Here is a 21,248-nt window from a genome sequence, read left to right as displayed (position 1 = left end):
CCCGTGTTGGCCTCCCAAGTGCTGGGATTACAGACATGAGCCACCGTGCCGGCCCTCTAAAGCCTTTCTAGTGCTAACATTGAACGACACTAAATCATCTCAAAGGGATGATCAGATGCCCATATTCTCCTTATTGGTTCGTTTCCTCGGGGTCTATAGATGGGAGGGCTCCCGCTGCATTTGTAGCTTGACCTATCAGGGCTGTTGCCCACAATTCTGTTAAGGGCAGAGTGATGTGGAGACGATAAACGCTCATGACCATGTCAGGACTTCTAAAGGTTCAGACCACTTAGAAAATTTTCCTGATTGCCATTTTTCTGGATGTGTTCCTACAATTCCATGACAAAGCAGTAGTTCCAGCCATGCTTAGAAAGGAGCTTTGTGTGGATATGTGAGCTCATTCTTTTAATAGTGATGGTAGGAAGAGGAGTAGAAGGAGGAAGAGCAGCTGACAGTTACTGAATGTGTGCTATCTGCTTGGGCCCTATGCTGATGGCGTTGCCTGTACTATCTCATTCAACCCTCTCAGCCACAGTCTTAGGAAAGATCATCCTAGGGAAGAAACCAGGTCTCAGAAAAGTTATGTAACTTGTCCATGGAGATGGAATTGAAATTCAGGTCTGCTTGATTTGAAAGTTTATTTCTTTTAACTACAAGATAATACTGCTTGAGCGGGTGAATTGAATGATTGAATTGAATTGGACGATGTGAATAAAAATTCTCTGAAAAGGAATTTGGAGGAGAGACTTTATTCCAGTAATAATTTGCAAACTGTGAAGATGCAGCTTTTGGTGTAACATGAAGGTGGTTTCAGAGCACAAAGAGAAGGTTCAGATTCGAAATAGCAAAAGGTCCTACTCAGGTTCCCAATGAGGACCATTTTTGCAAATACAGTATTCAAACTTGCTCTGACTGGTCAACACAATTGAGTCCTGATTGGTCAATACAACTGAGCCCTGATTGGCCAGGGTAGATGAGCTCAAAACCATAAGTCTCTGTCAGCTGCTCCTTTCAAAGGGCCAGTAGGGATCAGTTGTCCGGCCACAGTTTATCTTGGCACCTATGACGGAAAGCGGTTTGGCTTGATTATAGTCAGGGAGGTCCATTTACATCTTTCTAAGAACACAAAGTACATGACCTTCACCGAGCCACAGTTGCCTGGTTGTTTTAACTCGCTTCAGTTAGTCATGGGGAAACCATGGGTAATCCACGCTTTCTGTGGGCCAGGGCATACAGGGAATTACATCTTGCCTGGAAATGATCTAGATATTTAATGAACACCCATCATTTAATTTAGCTTAGCAAAACAATCTGACACAGAAAGGATACCTTATAGGTGCCAAAATAACCTGTGGCCAGAAACCCTGCTTCCATCAACCCTTTGAAAGAAGCATCTGACAGAGACTTTCGGTTTGGGAGTTGGAAACCAACCAATCAGAGCTCACCTGTCCCCCTGCCAATCAGGGCTCAGCTATTTTGACAAATCAGGACTCATCTGTGTCAACCAGTCAGAACTAAGCAATTTTGAATACTTCGTTTGCTTAAATGAACCTGACTGGGAACCTGGGCACGACCTTTCCCTATAAAATCGGAATCTTCGGTTTTCTGGAACACACCTTTGTTTTACACTGAAACTGTTATCTTCCCAGTTTGCAAACTATTCACTGGAATAAAGTCTTATTTTCTTCAAATTTTTTTCAGAGAACTTTCTTCACATTGTATTTTAGGACTCCACTGTTCTGTACACTGAAATAATTTTAAAGGACATGGGATCAGAAACATGTACTTCCTGTTGATCAAGAAAATCATGGCTTTGTATCTATTTGAGAAAGCAAGTGTGTTTAAAGAAAAAATGGAACCAATATTCAGGCTGGGATGAGATTGCAGACATGGTTGACACCCTTACTTCCTGTTGGGTGGCAATGAATCTCCATCTTTTCTTCTCTCTCAAGAAGTAAAAGTTCCTCAAGTTTTTCCTTTACTTTTTAAAAGGAAAAACAAAAACAAACAAACACAAAACACTATGCTATATTCCAACCTTTCCCAATGGACTTGTCTTTGTCTTTTGAACAGCTTCCATAATCCCACTGAGGTCCCGAAAGTGTGTGATTTACTCTTTCCAGTGTTTTAGAGCTTGAAAAAGAGTGGTTGTTTGAATAAATTGTGTATATTTTCTTGTGGACTATTGTAAATTAGGAGTACAAATGAGCCAGCAATGGCATAAAAAGGAGTGAATGGATTACTGTCTTTTGAAGAGAAAGGATATGTTCAGATTTCCAGTCTATTCTTGAGGAACGTATTTCTGAACTATTAAATTGAACCACATACAATTGCCATTTTTTAGGTGAAACATGGCCAAATAACAGCAAATTCACATGCTTCAATGTGATATATGAATTACTTTGTTTCCTTAAATGTTTGTAGGACTCCAGTAGACTGATGCTCTAAAATTTTTAGTTGTATTTCCCATCCTCAACCCCAAGTGTTTATTCTGTGAACCAGGAAGGCAATTAATGCAAAATAAAACCCTAGAGTATTTAAAAGAGAAAGACTGTGTGAATTATCCTGTTTAGTATTCCTAGATAATGCAAAAAGGCAGATGTTTGAATTTAGTGTAACTCTAAACGTTTTGTCCCTGAATTTTATTCAATGTTCACGCGCAAAAATATTCAACTTTTATCTACTACAAGTAGCAAAAGCAAAAGGTACTAAACAGAGCTACATTTTTTAAAACTCCAAATTTAAAAACAAGTAGAAAAATAATTCATGTCAGCTAAAGACCAAATTATTGCTTATTAACTAATGCATGTGCCCAGTGGATTTGGTTTATGTGTCTGGGCTTCTATCACACTTTACTCTCCTGCAAGATTTTCTGTAACTTAGCCAGGGTAGTTTCTGGGGCAAATGGGACATTCATGGGAATGACAAAATAGTGCAGAAAATGTCATTAACAGTTCATGATGAGAAAGACAAATTCATCGTGATTGTGTCAGTGTTCACGGTAAGAAAATGGCAACAAAGCTACCAAAGGTACCTGAGACATTTCCTCCTGGGAGTGTCTTGCATTGGTCATTTCCTTCTACGTCATTATTCTCTGTAAACCCCTCATCAAGTTTTGATCTTCTATGTAAGGCACCTAAAGGATGTGGATTCTCAAACTCCTTTAGGAGCAAGTTGAAGATAAACTCAATGTTGTTGCTCAACTCTCAAGGCTGGAGTCAAATTTGGTTCCAGGTAATTTCATATTACGATGCTCATGCTGTACCAGTAATAGATGCCAGATGAAACTGAATACGCATGTTAAGTTTTTAAGGATGCCTTGAGGCAAATACTTTTCTTACTCCATGCAGCTAATTTCTGATTGGCAAAGAACAGCATTAAGATCAGTCACAATATTTCCTTGTTTACTTATTCCTTGGATAAAAAAGTTAAGCACATAAATTCTTAAACCATGTATTAAATTAATCTCTAAGAGTCTTGGAAACATTTCTGTGCCTGTTTCAGCAGTGTATCAGAAGAGAGTTCATGTTAAATACTTTGTTAAATCTATCCGCTTCTCCACTGAATAAAGTGTGTACCATTTTAAGACATGAGGTTTGGATTATTTTTGAAGATGCCTTTTGGCCTGGGGTATGCCCACTATAACCTTTGCTTAAAAACTTGAGTTTGGGAAATTTCTACCTTAAAGAAGTAAGATTCTCTAAAAGAATGTTTCACTTCCTCATGGATACTTTAAGGGGGCATTAGCATGAAGTGAAGAAATTCTTTGAAGTTTCCAGAAAGATGGGTCCCGGGAAGTTTAGAATTTATGCAGAAGTAAATGACTTTATGTCCTTCTATTTGAATGTAATTTCAAATCATAATCATCAGTTGAACACACGTTGACTTTGCTTCCCAGATTTGCCAGCATTCCTTTATTTTCCTGCGTGTCTGGCTCTCTGTCTGTTACTTTAATACAGGTTCCCATAGGCAAAGCTCCCAGCCCCGCCTCATAAAATTTTCAGCCAGAAAATTACCCCAAAATAAGCTTTATTGCAAGAAAAGTGTCATATTTGATACATAGACCTACAAAAACAAACAAAACCAAAAACCATAATAAGCTTTTCCTCACAAACTCTTGATTACAAATTTACACTGTTCCTTTTATTTTTTAGTTTTTTTTAAAAAAAAAACCAATAAAACCTCAAAACACTGGGTATGACTGGTTACTCATCTTTGGTCAGCACAGGTTTGAGAGGAACAACCGGGAGTCTGCGTGTGCTTTGGCCATTTCACATATGAGGTTTGGTCACTGGTCCAGGGGAACAGGTTCTTGGGTTGAGAAGAATAATGGATACGTACTCTTAATAGCACATCCTGGTACAATATCTTTTTAAATGACTAAAGCAAACTAAACATCAATTCATTGTACAAACATCTTTCATACACAATAGGCTATAAAACGAGGCATATGGTGTATAACTACAGTATTAATGAAAATTCTAAAAAAAAAAAAAATGGGTTTACAACAACAACAACATATATTCCTTGGCTGCATTGCATGATTTGTTTGCACATATGGCAATCCTGAAATAACTTGAACATAATAAATGCACCATTGTCTAAGACAGCACGAAACACTATAGAACGCCAGGTGTCCCCTTTCAAAGGAACGGCGGTTCTTCAGCTGCCTACAGTACCATGAGTACGCAGCGCACCCTGGGTAAGAATGAGGTGTTGTGGGTAGCACATGTGGTTCCTTGAGGTTATGAGAAGGAAATACAGTACGGTTTGGCCTGCAATGCTAATGGTCTCACAAGCAGTCAAGGTATTTTGCTACAGTGGTTGTGCTTCATCTTCCGTTGCCTGGTGTGTCTGGATGTGAAATGTTGTCACAAATGAGCTGCTTTGGCTTCGATCTACGTTATAAAGGATCTAATGACATTCATGTCTTTTAAATTATTGATTACACTGCCCATTCAGCTCTGTGTGGCTTTCTTTAAAATCATCAGGTGTGTATCAGCTGGATGACTGGCAGAAAACCAAAGGAAACATCTCTTGTATCTATTGGATTTTTAAAAAGCACCTCTAAAAGAAATAGCTCAAATTTATAAATCTAAAGAAAAACAAGTGAGTTTCCCTTTTTGTTTACATAGTTTGTTCATTTCTCCATATATTACTGCATTAAAAATAAATAAACATCTATATTTTTTTAATTAGCAACTATAGCAAAATACCCAAAGTGTTACAGACTGCTAACAGGAAAAAAAAAAAAAAAGCTCACATTATTTTTGTGCATTTAGTGCCATATGCTGATATCTTGAACATTTAGGTTTCTTTTAATATATTTTAAAATGAAGTTATATAAAAAATACAGTAACCACGGCTGCCTTTGTGCTCAAATCTTTGGCCATACCAGAGTCTAAATTATCCCTCCCTGTGAGGGTCAACATTCAAAGTCTAAGACAGGGAGGAAAGAAACAGTTATTATTATTTTTCCTCTTTAAAATCAGTCCTTGACTTTTCAAATGCTTCTGCAGACTGGCTGTGCTAGGATTTGAACCTGGGCCCAAGTCTGTGAAGGGTTAATAGAGCTGAATCTGCAGCCTCATTCTGAGAGCCTCCCCAAGCTCCCCTAGGAGGTAGTCATCCTCATTGCTCTCTTCCAGTTTCTTAAGCTCCTTCTTCTTATAGAGAGGGACGCTAGTGATTTCCAGTGTGTATGTGCCAGGCATGAGCTGCTTCTTGGCTGTGTGCAAGTAGCTGAGCCCATTTCTTTGGTGGATGCGGAAGATGCCATCATCATTCCCTTGAGAGATGACATAACGGATGTGGTTGTTGAGGGGCTGGATGGCAGGCCTCAGTTCCAGGATGTGTTCCTTAGAGCCGAGGCGGGAGAGGTTGAACTTCATGTTGACGGGGCTGTCCATGTCGACACTCTCTAGGCTGATCTGTTCAACCTGGAGAAGAGCAGGAAATGATTTGGAACAAGCTTCTACAGCACAAGCAGAGGACTAGAAAGAGATCAGCTGCAGGGGTTTTGGTCACAAGGACAGGCTGTGGCTTCCCACTCCCGCTTTCTGCACTCTCCTTACCAGCAGTGGCTGTGAAAGAGGCTATTGTACATTTTTGTCAGTTGGAAGAAAAGGCCAATTCCATCGAGAATGCCCTGTAAATCTTTATGACTTCTCACTCAGCCTTAACGAGGTAATTAAAGTTATAGGACTGGGCCTACAGAGTGTTCACATTTCAAGATTTTTTGATGAGTTTATGAAATATTGTGCTAATTAATAATTTTTATAAAAGAAAATTTAGGTAATGATTTTTCTTTTTTTTTCTGAAGTCAAAATGAGAAGTACTGCTGTTGGGCATCAGCAGGGACTGCGCCCAGGGAAATCTTCTGGCTGAAGGCTGGGCTTTGATTTGTAAAGTAAGTGAATGATGAGTGAGTTTACTGGGAGCTATCAGAGGTACACAGAGTGAGTGATCTGCAGAGTTCTCAGGGCTCCAGTTCGAACCAGCATCTTTGGTAAAAGCCAGTGGGGCTGGGTCCAGATAAACCAAGTCTGACTTTTGCTCAGAGGGCTGGGAGGGGTACAAATGATATTTAAGTAAGATAGGATAAAAACCACAGTGCTTTGATTGGGTACCTGCTAAGTAAGAACTTGGCAATGGTGACCCAGAAGTGCCCATCAGTGTTCAGGCAGGATTATATCCTAGTACCCCAATGGGAAAGTTTATAAGCAGAACTTCTGGATTTGTAGTTTGGGAACTTGATGAGTATCTCAATTGTCATACTTAAACATCAGTTGGGTATCTTAGTCTACTTACGGTAAATGTATCACTGGCTTATTTATTATTATAAAATAGCATCATAAACTTTTTGGCTAGAGAAGTCAGGTCATATAGACAAAGTTTCTGAAGCCCATAAAACTGAAGCAAGTTGTCCAATTCACACAGCCAGCTAGTTGTTGATTAGGTTTTTTGGTGGGGTAATTTCTCAGTCATATTAACTGCAAAGAGTGGTGAGTGATGACCTCATGCTGTCTCAGATTTTTGGGAAAATCACCAAGATCTCTAGATATGAGATATTCATCATTGACAGGAACTGAACACGTGGGTTATATATGTCAGGCATTGTTCCAGGCAGTTCACGTGTTTCAATTCAATTAACCCTTCCATCAGCCTTCAGAGGTAAGTATTAGTCCCATTTTACAGGTGAAAAAACTGAGGCTGAGAGAAGTTAAACAAACACACCCTATGTAACAGAGGTAATAGATAGGGAGGGCCAGGGAATTATGTTCAAAACCAGGTAGTTTGCAGCCCACCCCTTTAAACACTGCCGAAATGCCATTAGGGAAAGGAAATATCAGAGGCAGGCAATTTCCAACTTCAGTTCCTTAAAGAATACAAAGTGATTTGGAAGACAAAAGTTTTTAATGCAGGAACAGCTGTCTTATAAATAAATCAAAGAATATGAGACCTACTTGGTTTCCCTAGTGAAAATTAAAATCAGTCTTGTATGCTATGCATTTACAAAACAGAACTGAACAAATTAAAAATAATTTCATTTTTTGAATCATGCAAAAATAGCTCTTTCCTAGATGGGCATACCCTCCCGCATAAATCAAAAACTACAACAAAAGAAAATGCTCTGGAACTGTGAATCTTAAAGTCTTTTCTCCCAAGCTTTGTGTTTTGATCTAATAATTCAATCATTTTAATGTACTTGTCTTTTCCATACTGGGTCCATTAATTTATCCATTAAATTCAAGGTATGATTAACTTGAATGAAGCTGAAAATGACATGAACTGCACTGTTTACATGACTCCATATGGATAAAATTTTGTGGCAACACAAAGTGGGATGTACTCACAGCAGTGGGATCAGGTTCATGAATACTTCTCTTCTGCCTGCTGTCTTTCTTAGAATAGCCATTGATTTTGCACTCGTAGCATGCTTCTGGGGACAGAGCATTTTCCTCATCGACCTCTGTATCCAGTGACAGGTACTGCCCCTTGTTAAATCCCATTCCTGAGACACAGTGGCTATTTGCAAAAAGCAAAGTATTGTTAGATTTTATCACTGACTTTGACCATAGTTTTCCAGTGGTAGAGCAGATTCTTCAGAAACACGAAACCAAAAGAGCAAACTCTAAACTCATAAACATAAAATCCTAATACTCTTTGCAACTCTTTTTCTTTTAGAGACAAGGTCTTGCTCTGTTCCCCAAGTTGGAGTAGAGTGGCACGATCTTGCTCACTGCAGCCTCGAACTTCTGGACTCAAGAGCTCCTCCTGCCTCAGCCTCCAAATTAGCAGGGACGATAGGCACACACCACCACATCCAACTAATTTTTTTTAATTTTAATGTTTTGTTGAGATAGGGTTTTGCTATGTTGCCCTGGCTGGTCTCCAACTTCTGCCTTCAAGCGATCCTCCTACCTCAGACTCCCAAAATACTGGGATTACAGGGATTAGCTACCATCCCCTATAATTCTTTAACACACAATAGATGAAATTTTCCCTTATTTTGACACAGAAATTCTTCTGAGGGTGAACCCCGGGCTTCCCCAATTTTCAATCCTAAGTAGGCTGAAGTACTGAGCATAATTAACTCCAGAAGGTAAAAGCAAGGTATGAATTTCCAAAGAGAACACTAAGAGAGGTTCCATTGTTTCAGGGGCCTGAAGCCGGTATTTGCTGCTTATCACAAAGCTCCCTGCTTTAAAAACTGAGATTTCTGAACTTGTATTTTGGTAAGTGAGTCAATGAATTGGCTCTAAATGACCTTTGTCTAGACCAAGCCTTTTGTTTTAAGTATTGTCATACACTATTGCTGGACAGACTTGGTCCATTCCTTTCAGTCCCTGCCTGGCACAATGCTCCTTTCAAAGAAGGCAACCTGGACTGACCTCTAAATGCCCATCTTCTTTGTTACTGAGCACCATGGCCTTCCTGGAAGGATGCAAATGGCCAGCACCTAGGCCACAGCCCATGGAACTTGAGACAGTGTGCCTAGTTGGAGGGAAGCCTGTCCTGTGGGCCGGGCCTGTGCTGAGTGGCACCACATCAAACTAGGCACCGTCCTCTCTCTGGGCAACGGAAAATCCACACGAGCAAAGAAAGGGACAAACTCTTCCTCAGTGATCACTGTGCTAGCACCTTCCAGAAACCGTAGAAGAACCTGTGGCAAAGCCATTTCCACTTCTACCTCACAGCCCAGGTATCCATGGCAACATGTGAGCCGGATTTTTACACGTCTGCTTGTCTCTGGCCTTGGGTCAGACTGAATCAATTCAGGCCCTTAATAACAGGAGCAAAGAGTGATATTTACATACAAATTCAAGTTTTATGCTCATCGCAAAGGAAGTAATCCTATACCCGGAGCACAGTCCGTGTGTGCTTTCTTGGTGTTTATCTGCATACCCTAAGAGCTCTAATCAATGCTTCTGCGGCTTGGCTTTCAGACACTGTACTCTTCCCTGCAGCGGTGGGTGGCCTGAACTCAATCAGGAACCATGTATCCCTTGGGTGGTGAGGCTGAAGGTCGCCTTACCCTTGTCCCACTCGGTAGTACCCAGGGGGGCAGCCACAGAGGTAGCCCCCCTCCGTGTTGGAGCAGCCGTAATTGCAGGGGTTCTTGGAGGATGAGCACTCATTCACGTCGTGGCAGGCACTGGAGAACTGGTCGAAGGAGAAACCTGAGGGGCAGGCGCACTTGTAACTCCCCAGGGTATTGTAGCAGGAAGCAGAGCCACAGGCATTGGGATTGGAGCATTCATTCTCATCTAGTGAAACGAAGAAAGAAACTCTTACACGGGGAAGCGGGCAAGAGCAAAATGTGAACCAGTCTGGAGTCTCAAGTGCCTCTGATTTTATGGCAGAAATAACTCTAACACGGTATTTGATTTTATTCTGACAACTGATTTGCAAAGCATATTAATGAAAATAATTCCCCTAAATTGTGGCTTTAAAAAACCCTTGCTTTGTTCTTTTCTGTTTGTACTGTTTCTAAATATGTCTGCAGCCCTTGGGGACAGGTATTTGCAGTTTGCCCAGTGAATAACTCTTCTATTCTCTTAACAGAAGGTTACTTCAAAAGCCTATATCTCAGGCAGATCCTTAGAGATAGAGAGAAAATGAGTTGCCAGGGCCTGTCGGTGGGGGAGAAATGGGAAATGACCGCTCTTGGACACCGTGTTTCTTTTGGAGGTGATGAGAATGTTCTGAAACTGGTAGTATCGATGACTGCGTACCTTTGTGAGAATCTACAAACCCATTTACCTGTACACTCTAAAAGGGAGAAGTTTATGATATATCAATTTTTTAAAATACCTGTAAGTATTTGTATCCATTCCCCCAGCAATTCCCCAAACCTTCATTATATAGGAGGAGAAAGCATAAAAAAAAATGCATAAACCCTAAAGGAAAACAATGGAAATCAACACTATTTAATTAAATAAATTGAACTAACAACTAGTTCAGTTTAAAATGCTTGAGAACCCACTGGGTGCAGACTGCGCCTTCTGAGGCAGGTTTGCATCCAGCTATCAGCCAGCACATAGCTTTTACTCGTTTAATGACTAACACTATACTATAAATACCTGGTAGTTGGATAATTATAGGTTATACTTTCAGTTGCTATTATCATTTTTACAATATCAAAGTCTGATTATGCTTTCAACTTCGGAGATTATAATTTTGCCTTAACTGTTTGGTTGATACACAGCACGCGGCTTGACTTTTTTGGGCTTTTTTTATAATCCAAATTTCACTCTGGGAACAAATCACATCTGTTCCATGGAATTCTTTCAATTCTTGTGACTCCATGTGGAGCAAAGAGTGTCTGTTTACCTAATAAGTGACAAGCATATATTTCAGCCCACGTAGGGAAACAGGCCCATGTGCAAGTAGGCGTGCGCGGAGGACACAGGACCTAGTGGGGAAGCGAGGGATCTGCAGCAGCTCAGTGAGATCTGGAGGATGCACACGGGCTCTCAGTGAAGAGGCCTCCCAGACAGGAAATTAAACTTCGTTAAGTACAGGACAGAAGTTACTCAAAGGGTAGATATTATTAGGTACATTTTTGTATCATGATTCTGATAGTCTCAGAATTAAAGGAGACCACTAAATGTAGGCTTCTTAATCACTCAATATAAAAGATGCTGATTATCTAATATGTGAAAATTCTTAGCCTTTATGGCAGGGGAAGAATGCAGATACAATAAATAAATTCTCAGTAACTTGGCTACATATGATGTAACTATAACTGCTATTTTATTTCTATATACAAGAGACTTGGAATTCTGCCACAAAGGCTCGTCTGCTTTTATAATTAGATCTGACATTCCTATGCAGTGTTTCTCTCCTAACAGGGAATCTAAATTAGATTACAATGTAATAAAATGATCCTGCCATGAATATACCATTAGACATTATGTTAGGAAGAAAAATTACCAGGCAAAAATAATTAACTGAATAAATTACATTTAAACACATCACTTACAAGAATATTTAAAAATATGTAACATTTTCACAAGCACCATGATATCTCATATTTATATTCTATAAATGTATATCATGATTAAAATTTATAGACTTAAATAAATACATTCCTGTCTGACATATACTTTGAACTGATTCAAGCCTCATTAAACTATGTATGAATTATTGTGAACAGGCTATAGAAGCAACTGGAAGTTACTAATACTAAAACACAAAGTCTTCATATTTGAAAACATCATTTTTCTTCATATGCAAATGTCAATATTTACATATTTCCAATTCTGAATAATTGTATTGGAATAACTCTAATGCTTATAAATAGTTGAGAATGTTCCCTACATCTGTACACTCTATCTACCAGAATGTTGTAAATTCTCTGTGACAACTGGCAGGAAACTCCCTGAAGTGTTAGTTTGAATTGAAAGCTTTTTTCAGCATTAACACTTTCAAAGAACTTTCATTCTTCTCCAACTGGTGGTAGGTTTAGTAACGTAATAGGTTTACAATTTTGCCGGTTTAAACTATCTGATGCGTTGACTAACAGTGTTGACCACTGACAAGGAGCCCTGAGGAAATGTGTCTGAAATGCTTCCTTCTGTATTCCCCCATCAATCACATGGACGGCTGAAGATATTCACACAAGTAGTGACAGATAAAAAATGTTTGTGGCTTTTTAATTTGCGTTTTATACTAATTCTTTTTCTTTTGCTAACTTGTTGCTTTTATTAGTTTCCTGAAGGGGTATTTCACCCTATTTCTGCCATAAATTTGAGTTAAAAATCCAATGGCGTTACAGGAATTCAAGGGAAGAAAGTCAGCAATTTTATCAGAGACAAGCTGGACTCCTCAACGCTGCCCAGAAGAATCTAGAATCTGTTGAAATAAATCCCTGATGTGTCGTACACAGGCACCTGCTGCTTAGAGGTACCCATTTTAGTAGAACAAGCTTACAAATTAATACCTGCAATTAGGGATATCTGCCCATGTATTTTTAGTTTTAGACTCATCTTTGAAACCATTTATTCCTCTGCTCATGGAGTTTCTCCTGATTAGAAGGCAAACAGGCTTCTGGCTGGACTCCAGTGCGAGCTGCTCTGGGGGTGACTGCCTTGTCAAAGTGCCCACCCCAGGATTTCATAAAGGGGAATTGGGATATACCACACCATCTTGATTTTAAGTCAGACTATTTTAAACAGAGCTTCTACATTTAGTAGAAACCTGTGCAGCTAGTTTTGTGCTACATGTTTAGAAACAAAAACTTCAGGAAACTGAAAAACTTTGAAATTAAATTGGCACTCCATGCATGTTCCTATTTCTAGTGATGTTCTCCTTAAAAAAAATTCTGTTTAAGCTGTCACAATATGAAATACTAGAGAATCATTCTTTTGGATTAAGGTCTATGGAATTAACCAAGAAGTCCATGGTATTTACTAAAGTGGTGGGCTTCATATTTTATAAACATTACAATATAATAAAATTGTTTTACATAATTATTTTATTTATTTATTTAAATTTTACTTTAAGTTCCGGGATACATGTGCAGAATGTGCAGGTTGGTTACATAGCTGTAAGTGTGCCATGGTGCTGTGCTGCACCTACTGACCCATCCTCTAGGTTCCCTCCCCTTGCCCCCCACCCCCTAAAAGGCCCCGCCATGTGTTTATTCCCTTCCTTTCCCTGTGTCTATGTGTTCTCACTGTTTAACGCCCACTTATGAGTGAGAACATGTGGTGTTTGTTTTTCTGTTCCTGTGTTAGTTTGCTGAGGATAATGGCTTCCAGATTCCAGATTCATCCATGTCCCTGCAAAGGACATACTCTCATTCCTTTTTATGGCTGCATAGTATTCCATGGTGTATATGTACCACATTTTCTTTATCCAGTCTATCATGGATGGGCATTTGAGTTGGTTCCAAGACTTTGCTATTGTAAATAGTGCTGCAATAGACATACATGTGCATGTGTCTTCATAGTAGAATGATTTATATTCCTGTAGGTATATACCCAATAATGGGATTGCTGGGTCAAATGGTATTTCTGGTTCTAGATCCTTGAGGAATCACCACACTGTCTTCAACAATGGTTGAACTAATTTCCATTCCCACCAACAGTATAAAAGTTTTCCTGTTTCTCCACAGCCTCACCATCATCTATTGTTTCTTGACTTTTTAATAGTTGCCATTCTGACTGGCATGAGATGGTATCTCATTGTGGTTTTGATTTGCATTTCTCTAATCATCAGTGATGTTGAGCTTTTTTTCATATGTTTGTTGGCCGCATAAATGTCCTTTTTTGAGAAGTGTCTGTTCAGATCCTTTGCCCACTTTTTGATGGGGTTGTTTGTACTTTTCTCACAAATGTGTTTAAGTTCCTTGCAGATTCTGGATATTAGACCTGTGTCAGATGGGTAGATTGTAAACATTTTCTTCCATTCTATAGGTTGCCTGTTCACTCTGATGATAGTTCTTTTGCTGTGTAGAAGCTCTTTAGTTCTTTGAAACCAATGAGAACAAACAGACAATGTACCAGAATCTCTGGGTCACAGCTAAAGTAGTGTTTAGGGGAAATTTATAGCACTAAATGCCCACATCAGAAGGCTAGAAAGATCTCAAGTCGACACCCTAACATCATAATTAGAAGAGCTAGAGAAGCAAGAGTAAGCTAATCCAAAAGCTAACAGAAGACAAGAAATAACTAAGAGCAGAATTGAAAGATACAGAGACATGGAAAACCCTCCAAAAAAATCAATGAATCCAGGAGCTGGCTTTTTGAAAAAACTAACAAAATAGACCACTAGCCAGACTAATAAAGAACAGAGAAGAATCAAATAGACACAATAAAAAAAATGATAAAGGGGATATCACCACTGATCCCACTGAAATACAGACTACCATCAGAGAATACTATAAACATCTCTATGCAAATAAACTAGGAAATCTAGAAGAAATGGATAATTTCCCAGACACATACGCCCTCTCAAGACTAAACCAGGAAGAAGTCGAATCCCCAAATAGACCAATAACAAGTTCTAACTTTGAGGCAGTAATGAACAGCCTAACAACCAAAAAAAAGCTCAGGACCAGATAGATTCAAAGTATACAATAACGCTAAAGTAACCAAAACAGCATGGTACTGGTACCAAAGCAGACATATAGACCAATGGCACAGAACAGAGACCTCAGAAGTAAAACCACACATCTACAACCATCTGATCTTTGACAAACCTGACAAAAAAAAAAAACAATGGGGAAAGGATCTCCTATTCAGTAAATGGTGCTGGGAAAGCTGGCTAGCCATATGCAGAAAACTAAAACTGGACCCCTTCCTTACACCTTATACAAAAATTAACTCAATATGGATTAAAGACTTAAAGTAAAACCCCAAACCATAAAAACTCTAGAGGAGGCCGGGCATCAGGCCGGGCTCATGCTTGTAATCCCAGCACTTTGGGAGGCTCAGGCGGGTGGATCACCTGAGGTCAGGAGTTCAAGACCAGCCTGGCCAACGTGGTAAAACCCCATCTCTACTAAAAATACAAAAAATTAGCCAGGAATTGTGGCAGACTCCTGTAATCCCAGCTACTCAGGAGGCTGAGGCAGGAAAATCACTTGAACCCTGGGAGGTGGAGGCTGTAGTGAGCTGAGATCATGCCACTGCATTTCAGCCTGGGCAACAGGGCGAGATTCTGTCTTAAAAAAAAAAAAAAAATTCCCAGAAGAAAACCTTGGCAATACCATTCAGGACATAGGCATGGGCAAAGACTTCATGATGAAAACATCAAAAGCAATTGCAACAAAAGCCACAATTGACAACTGGGATCTAATTAAACTAAAGAGCTTCTGCACAGCAAAATAAACTATCATCAGAGTGAATAGGCAACCTACAGAAAGTTTTACATTATTTTAATAGCTATGTAAAAAATACTGTTTCTGATATTCTAAAGACTTTGCCTTTGTTTATGAATCAATAAATCTAGGGATAAGGAGTCTGCAACATTCTTTTTTCTATGAAGAGGAAAAAAAAAGAATTAAGTTTATACAGTTATTTTGATTGCCTAATTGGTAATTTTAATAATTTTTTGAAACTGTCGTCTTTAATTTTTGATCACTTATTGGTTTCTGCATTTCCTCCTATGAGTGTATATTCGTGGTGTGGTAAAGCGTCTGTCTTTGACCTGGCATGGTTTTCTCTCCATTGAAATTTATCTTGATTTTTTTGTTCTTAATTCACTAAGCTGTCATTAGAAATTTCTTTTGAGAAGACCACAAATGATACAATAAGACTAATTTATCTAGTGGATCACAATAATTCAATATGTGAATAATCTGGGAAGTAATTTGAATTACTACACAGAAACAGGAAGCACCCTGGTATTTCTCTGCAGGACCCCAGTGCCCCTTTCTGCTGGGTTATGCCAGCATCTAGCGTCAAAATGTGTTGGTTGGAGGGTCTGTGAAGGGCATTCAAATGGAGCAAAGAAATTAGGCATATGCTAAGTAAGTCAGCTGGCTATTCAAGTAGAGAATAATGTTCTCTTTGATCAATTGCTCCTTAAAAGGAGAATTTCAGTGACTATTATCAATGCAAGGAACAGAGCTGAGAGCCCATGTATTTTATTTTACAAATACTTCTGTCTAGAGTTGCCAACAGCATTTGCTATAAGTAGGTACTTTTTTGACCTTAAAACACTTCCCATCCTTTATTAAATCTATATGACAGGAGAGTACACGTGGACTGTCCTCATTAAGTTGACGTGAATTCCTTTAGATTTGTATGAGGGGAATGGATGGGAAATCTAAAGATATCAAATTACAGACAAAAAAGTGGCTGACCTTGGCAAACAAAGATGGTGATTCTTAACATCATCTTCAGAAACTTAAAATTAGCAGAAATTTAAAATAAAGAAACCTCTAGCTAACGTTTATGTACTTAAAAACAAACTTTTTATTGTAGATATTTTCAAACATACACACTAGCAGAATGAGTCCCCATGCATCAGTCTTAAGGCCTGGTTTTAAAGTCTAAAATTCAAAGGCTATACCGAAACCTCAGCCCTCACAATTTGTTCATCTTATTCAGAGATACTTTCAGGAAGAAAAGTGCACTCACCGACACACTGATTCCACTGGTAGTGCTGGATGTAGCCTTGGGGGCAGCCACACCTGTAGCCACCCAGGATGTTCTGGCAGCCGTGTTGGCACCTGTGGTTCCCATCACATTCATCAACATCTGCAAAAACAAGCCCGGCAAAACGTTCATGTCACTTTCTTCTACTATTTTTAAATGCACTCCAAACGCAACCTGGGGTAACTGTTATCATGGGAACAAACACACAAGACGTGACACACAGAAAGTCTGTCATTTTTCCAGGTCACATGATTATCAGTCACTGGTGGTGCGAGGAACAGTTCTGAGATAAGAGACCACCTCATTCTTCTGCTCTCCACCAGCCCATGGCACATCACTGCTCTAAGTAACATCTCAATTTCAGCAAGCCAACCACAGCAACTACAAATGTTGTGCTTTTTGAACTAATTAACTGCATATGATATGATTTATTTGGTAAATCATATATATATATAAATATATTTGCATTGCATATTCCAGTAAGTTTGAAAGTGACTAAGATATAATCCTCATTTTGGGGAGGATAGAAGCATTACAGAGATACCTAAAAAGTATAATTATATTGCACGTAAAAATTTTTATTACTATTCAAGATTAATTAGATGCAAATCCCTCTTAAGTATTTAAATATGTTATTTTTAGACAAGATGTGGTGTATTATACATGTGGAATAATTTGTTTATTTATGCATGCTTTTTGGAATGACAACCGAATCTTTGAAATCTATCCATAAAGAGTAAAATAAAAGTTGCATGTCTGAGGTGTGTAGCAAATTTACATGGATAATTAATAAATGGTATCTTATGGGGATGGTCACAGGCTGAACTCGCATGTGGCAAACAGCTGTAGGTTCAGAATATTTTCAATGTGTCAATGATTTGAAAGATAAAATATTAAAATTGACATTTTAAACACTGAATTTTTCTTTGCTGAAAATGAGATACATATAAAAGTCCCACAAGACTTATAGAGAGCAAATTAAATACTTTAAATATATTTCTAGAGATCCAAATCATATATTTCTAAGAATAGTTAATGTTAAAAGGGTGATTAAAATCAAGAAAACTATAAATTGCAATACGATCTAAGAATGTAAGGGAAATAAATATAGTCTCATAATCCTGGCATGGGTGTTTTATAAGACACTAATCCTAATACATTTTTCTTGTCATACACTAGCACTTGCAATATAGTGAAGTACTATATGAAATTTTCTTAACTGCAAGCATGTTCTTATTTTGTTCCCACTTAAATGTTCCCTTGTATTTTACAGGAAGAGGAGACCAAGGTCCACTGTAGGAAAGTGAAGGAGTGAAGCAGGAGCTTGAGACATAAAAAATAGAAACAGCCATCATTTCACTCTAGCATGTTCAGTACATTTGTTCAATTCTCTATGATGACAGATTCTTTTGATATTTAATTCTTATACATTTAAGAATCATGGAACAAAGGTCAACTATTATTTTTTTTCTGGTATGCTTGTACACTACTGCAAACCATATTAGGCAGAGAATTCTTTTTCAACTCAATTCTTTATCAGATCCATGATTAGTCAACAGTTACTTTAAAAGTCAATTCGTAATCACAGAATTTTTGTTTCACTGCATCTAAGTTTCCCTCTGTCCCCAAAGTGATACATAGAAATTTATGACCAGGAATCAGTTGCTGGGTCCTATTTTGTTCAATACTTTTTTTTTTTCTTTTTTTTTTTTTGAGATTATCCCAATTTCTCATTGAGTGTCTTGGAAGTTAAAAATATATATGGTTTACTGTTACTAGACTAAGAATTTTTGAGCAAATCAACTAACCTTCACAGTTCAGTCCGGTGGCATCAAGGGAGAACCCTCTTTGGCATTCGCAGCTGAAACTGCCTGGAGTGTTTTGACAGATTCCCTTCGCTCCACAAAGCGAAGGCTGAGACCCACATTCGTTGTTGTCTGGCAAAGCATCAAGAAGCAGAGCGTCAAACTTTCCAATTATGACATGTCTTAAATTTCATGTGAAGTAAAAAGCAATGTATGAAAACCTAAGTTTCATGATGTGAAAATGGCATTTTAGGAAAATTTATACCAAAATTCACTACCATATTAAAGACAAAAGTGGTAAGAAACAGTGTATTTCAAGAGGTTTGAGAGGAGAGCATATTTTGAGGTGATTGAGGGCACACTGATGGAAAGCTCCTTAACATGTGTCTTCTAAAATAAAAGCTCAGTGTGTTTGTTAACATGTTCTAAATTACAGGGAGCCTTCAATCATACTTTGTCTGAACACCATGGTTATATTGAGAATGTGATATAAAGGCACTGCTTGAAATATGGCTACTGTGCATTGTGCTTGGACTACAAAGGCCTTTTTTTCCCCCTTTGGATATTGTTCTTGAAAATATCTATATTATGAGCAACTTCTTTAGACCACTCATTATGGGGTATTGGTTATGAATATAAGCACCAGGACATTCTTCTGTTTATAGTTTTAAATACAATTTTCATGCATTTACTGGAAGTTTGTAAAATTTCCCGTTTGTAATTTTGTCTTACCGATACAAGCAGTGTGATGCTGTGTGAAACCAGGTGGACATTTACAGGTAAAGCCCCCCAGGGTGTTGACACAGAGGAACTGGCAGTTATGCTGTTTGGTTTGACATTCATCAAGGTCTGAAATTAGAGAGAAGCCAATGAAAACCACAGTAGATTATCTGGCTATGTTTCCTTTCTTGTGAAGTCACAGGAGATGCACATGCTCCATTAGAAGCATTTTGTCTACATTTTTGCTGGAAGCTTTGTAGATTTCCACAGGCGTATGGAAAACAGTTTCTTTTTACATATTTAAGCAGAATAAATATTATGGGCTAGGATGATAGGGCAAATAAGGCAATATATAACATAAGAAACTGAATGGAAGAATAATAGCAGTTTCCATGAACTGTTCTCATAGCTACTATCCAAAGGTTACAATTCTTGCATTGAATGCAGTATAGTACATGACTGATTACTTATTCCTGTTAAAGGAAGGATTAAATAAAAACGAAACAGAATCTAGAAACTGATGAAGGTCCTAACACAAACACTAAGAGTTTCCACATTCAGATGAAAACACGGGCATTAATATTAGAGGAAGCAAAATACAGCATCTGTAATTCTAGTCATAAATGGTGTTGATATTTGGACTCTACTAATAAAAAAACTCAAAATTTGATTTTGGCTATACTAAAACTTAATTTGGAAACTATATTTAAAATAAATGTACCACGTAAGATGTAGGCAAGACTAATTCATTATTTTACAGCTTAAAAAATGCTTTAGTCATACTCATTTATAAACAATGTACAACACGGACCCATATCAGTTCACTAAACAGATCCAAGCAGTGCTTGCTATTATTTTATTTTTTTGATATGCCTTGGAAATAAAACCTCACTTTGTTGAGAATAATCTATATTTTAAAAATTTCTGCAGTCCATTAATTTCATTCTGATGAGGCTTACTATAAAATCAAATATATGAGTATAGTATTGAAGCTATTTTAATGATCTAATTTAGCTGGATAAATACTTTTGATACTACTTAAGCAAAAAATTTAAATTTACCTATTTATTTTCACTTTTTCACAGTAAACCCATAATAAAGGTAGCTTAGAAAAATAAAAGCTTAGATAAGCAACCACAACAAAAATCTTGTTTCAGTGATTTGTTTCGATCTCTTCCCACACCAAAATTTTTGTTATATTTTATTTTTTAAAATTTGTGTAGTTTTCTATAAGAAGCAAACTGTTTTAACTTGGGTTTTAATCCTCTCTGCCTCCTGCAATGAGCCTATTGGTAGAGTTTTTCTTTCAGCAATAACATGGCCACTAGGAAGGTACCTTTTAATGAAGGTGATGCACATAACATAATCCCTGATAATCTAATACTTACACTTGAAAGAAAAGATACAGACAAGGGTCACGATTATCAGAGACTCTTCACTCACCTTTGCACATCTTTCCATCCTCTTGCAGGACATACCCCCTCGGACATGAACACTGATAACTCCCCTCAGTGTTCTTGCAGATGAAGTTGCATGGTTTCGGGGACTGGGAGCATTCATCAAGGTCTAAGTAAAAGTGATGCGAAGATTAATTACTGGTTAAAAAAAACAACTGGACTCTTTCCGCCTTCCATATTCTCACTTCATTCTTTTTGTTTTTCCTCTTCAACTTAAAGTGGAATATAGCCAGAAAGAAATGATGCACAGAATGATTTTCTCTAAAGTAACATACGGGTTTACTTTGTAAATCAATCTACGGATCTTGCGTAAATATTATGATGTCTAGACAACTGTCTGGGTTCAAAATTACTAAATTCTTTAGATTAATACACTTGGGTTTACAACCTGAGAAGCATAAACTTAGTAAGAGTTTCTCTATGTTTGACACATGGATGTGGCACAAGTTCTCTTAAACTCTCTTTACGGAGGCTCCCTTAAGCATCTTGTGGGATCACAGATGGTGCTGGAAACTTTCCACTTTCCCCTTCAGATTCAGTCCTCACCCTGGTCCACCCTGCTCTCAGGCCCAGGAGTCAGAGCTCTACGGACTCCATCCAGAGGCTCTCCCTTGTTCTCTTCTTCTGTCTGGCCCTTATGTCCTCAATTCCCT

The 21,248-nt window shown here is 38.2% G+C and overlaps 1 protein-coding gene across 1 annotated transcript in view; it reads right to left on the bottom strand.

Annotated features, from left to right (window-relative positions):
• Positions 1-4,013: 4,013 nt before the first annotated feature.
• Positions 4,014-21,248, bottom strand: part of FBN2 (fibrillin 2) — a 270,107-nt gene continuing 252,872 nt past the window's right edge. Inside the window, exons 59-65 of the mRNA XM_023196889.3 lie at positions 20,582-20,704; positions 19,151-19,267; positions 18,422-18,550; positions 16,596-16,715; positions 9,539-9,770; positions 7,857-8,028; positions 4,014-5,939 (exon numbers count right to left, since the gene is read on the bottom strand). Coding sequence (XP_023052657.2) covers positions 5,565-5,939; positions 7,857-8,028; positions 9,539-9,770; positions 16,596-16,715; positions 18,422-18,550; positions 19,151-19,267; positions 20,582-20,704 — 1,268 coding nt within the window. The 3' untranslated portion in view covers positions 4,014-5,564. The remainder of the gene's footprint in view (positions 5,940-7,856; positions 8,029-9,538; positions 9,771-16,595; positions 16,716-18,421; positions 18,551-19,150; positions 19,268-20,581; positions 20,705-21,248) is intronic.

This window comes from Piliocolobus tephrosceles, chromosome 4 (genome assembly GCF_002776525.5).
Source record: "Piliocolobus tephrosceles isolate RC106 chromosome 4, ASM277652v3, whole genome shotgun sequence".
Classification (NCBI taxonomy): domain Eukaryota; kingdom Metazoa; phylum Chordata; class Mammalia; order Primates; family Cercopithecidae; genus Piliocolobus; species Piliocolobus tephrosceles.
The sequence above is the reverse complement of the archived record's forward strand: the minus strand, read 5'-3'. Positions and strand labels throughout refer to the sequence as shown.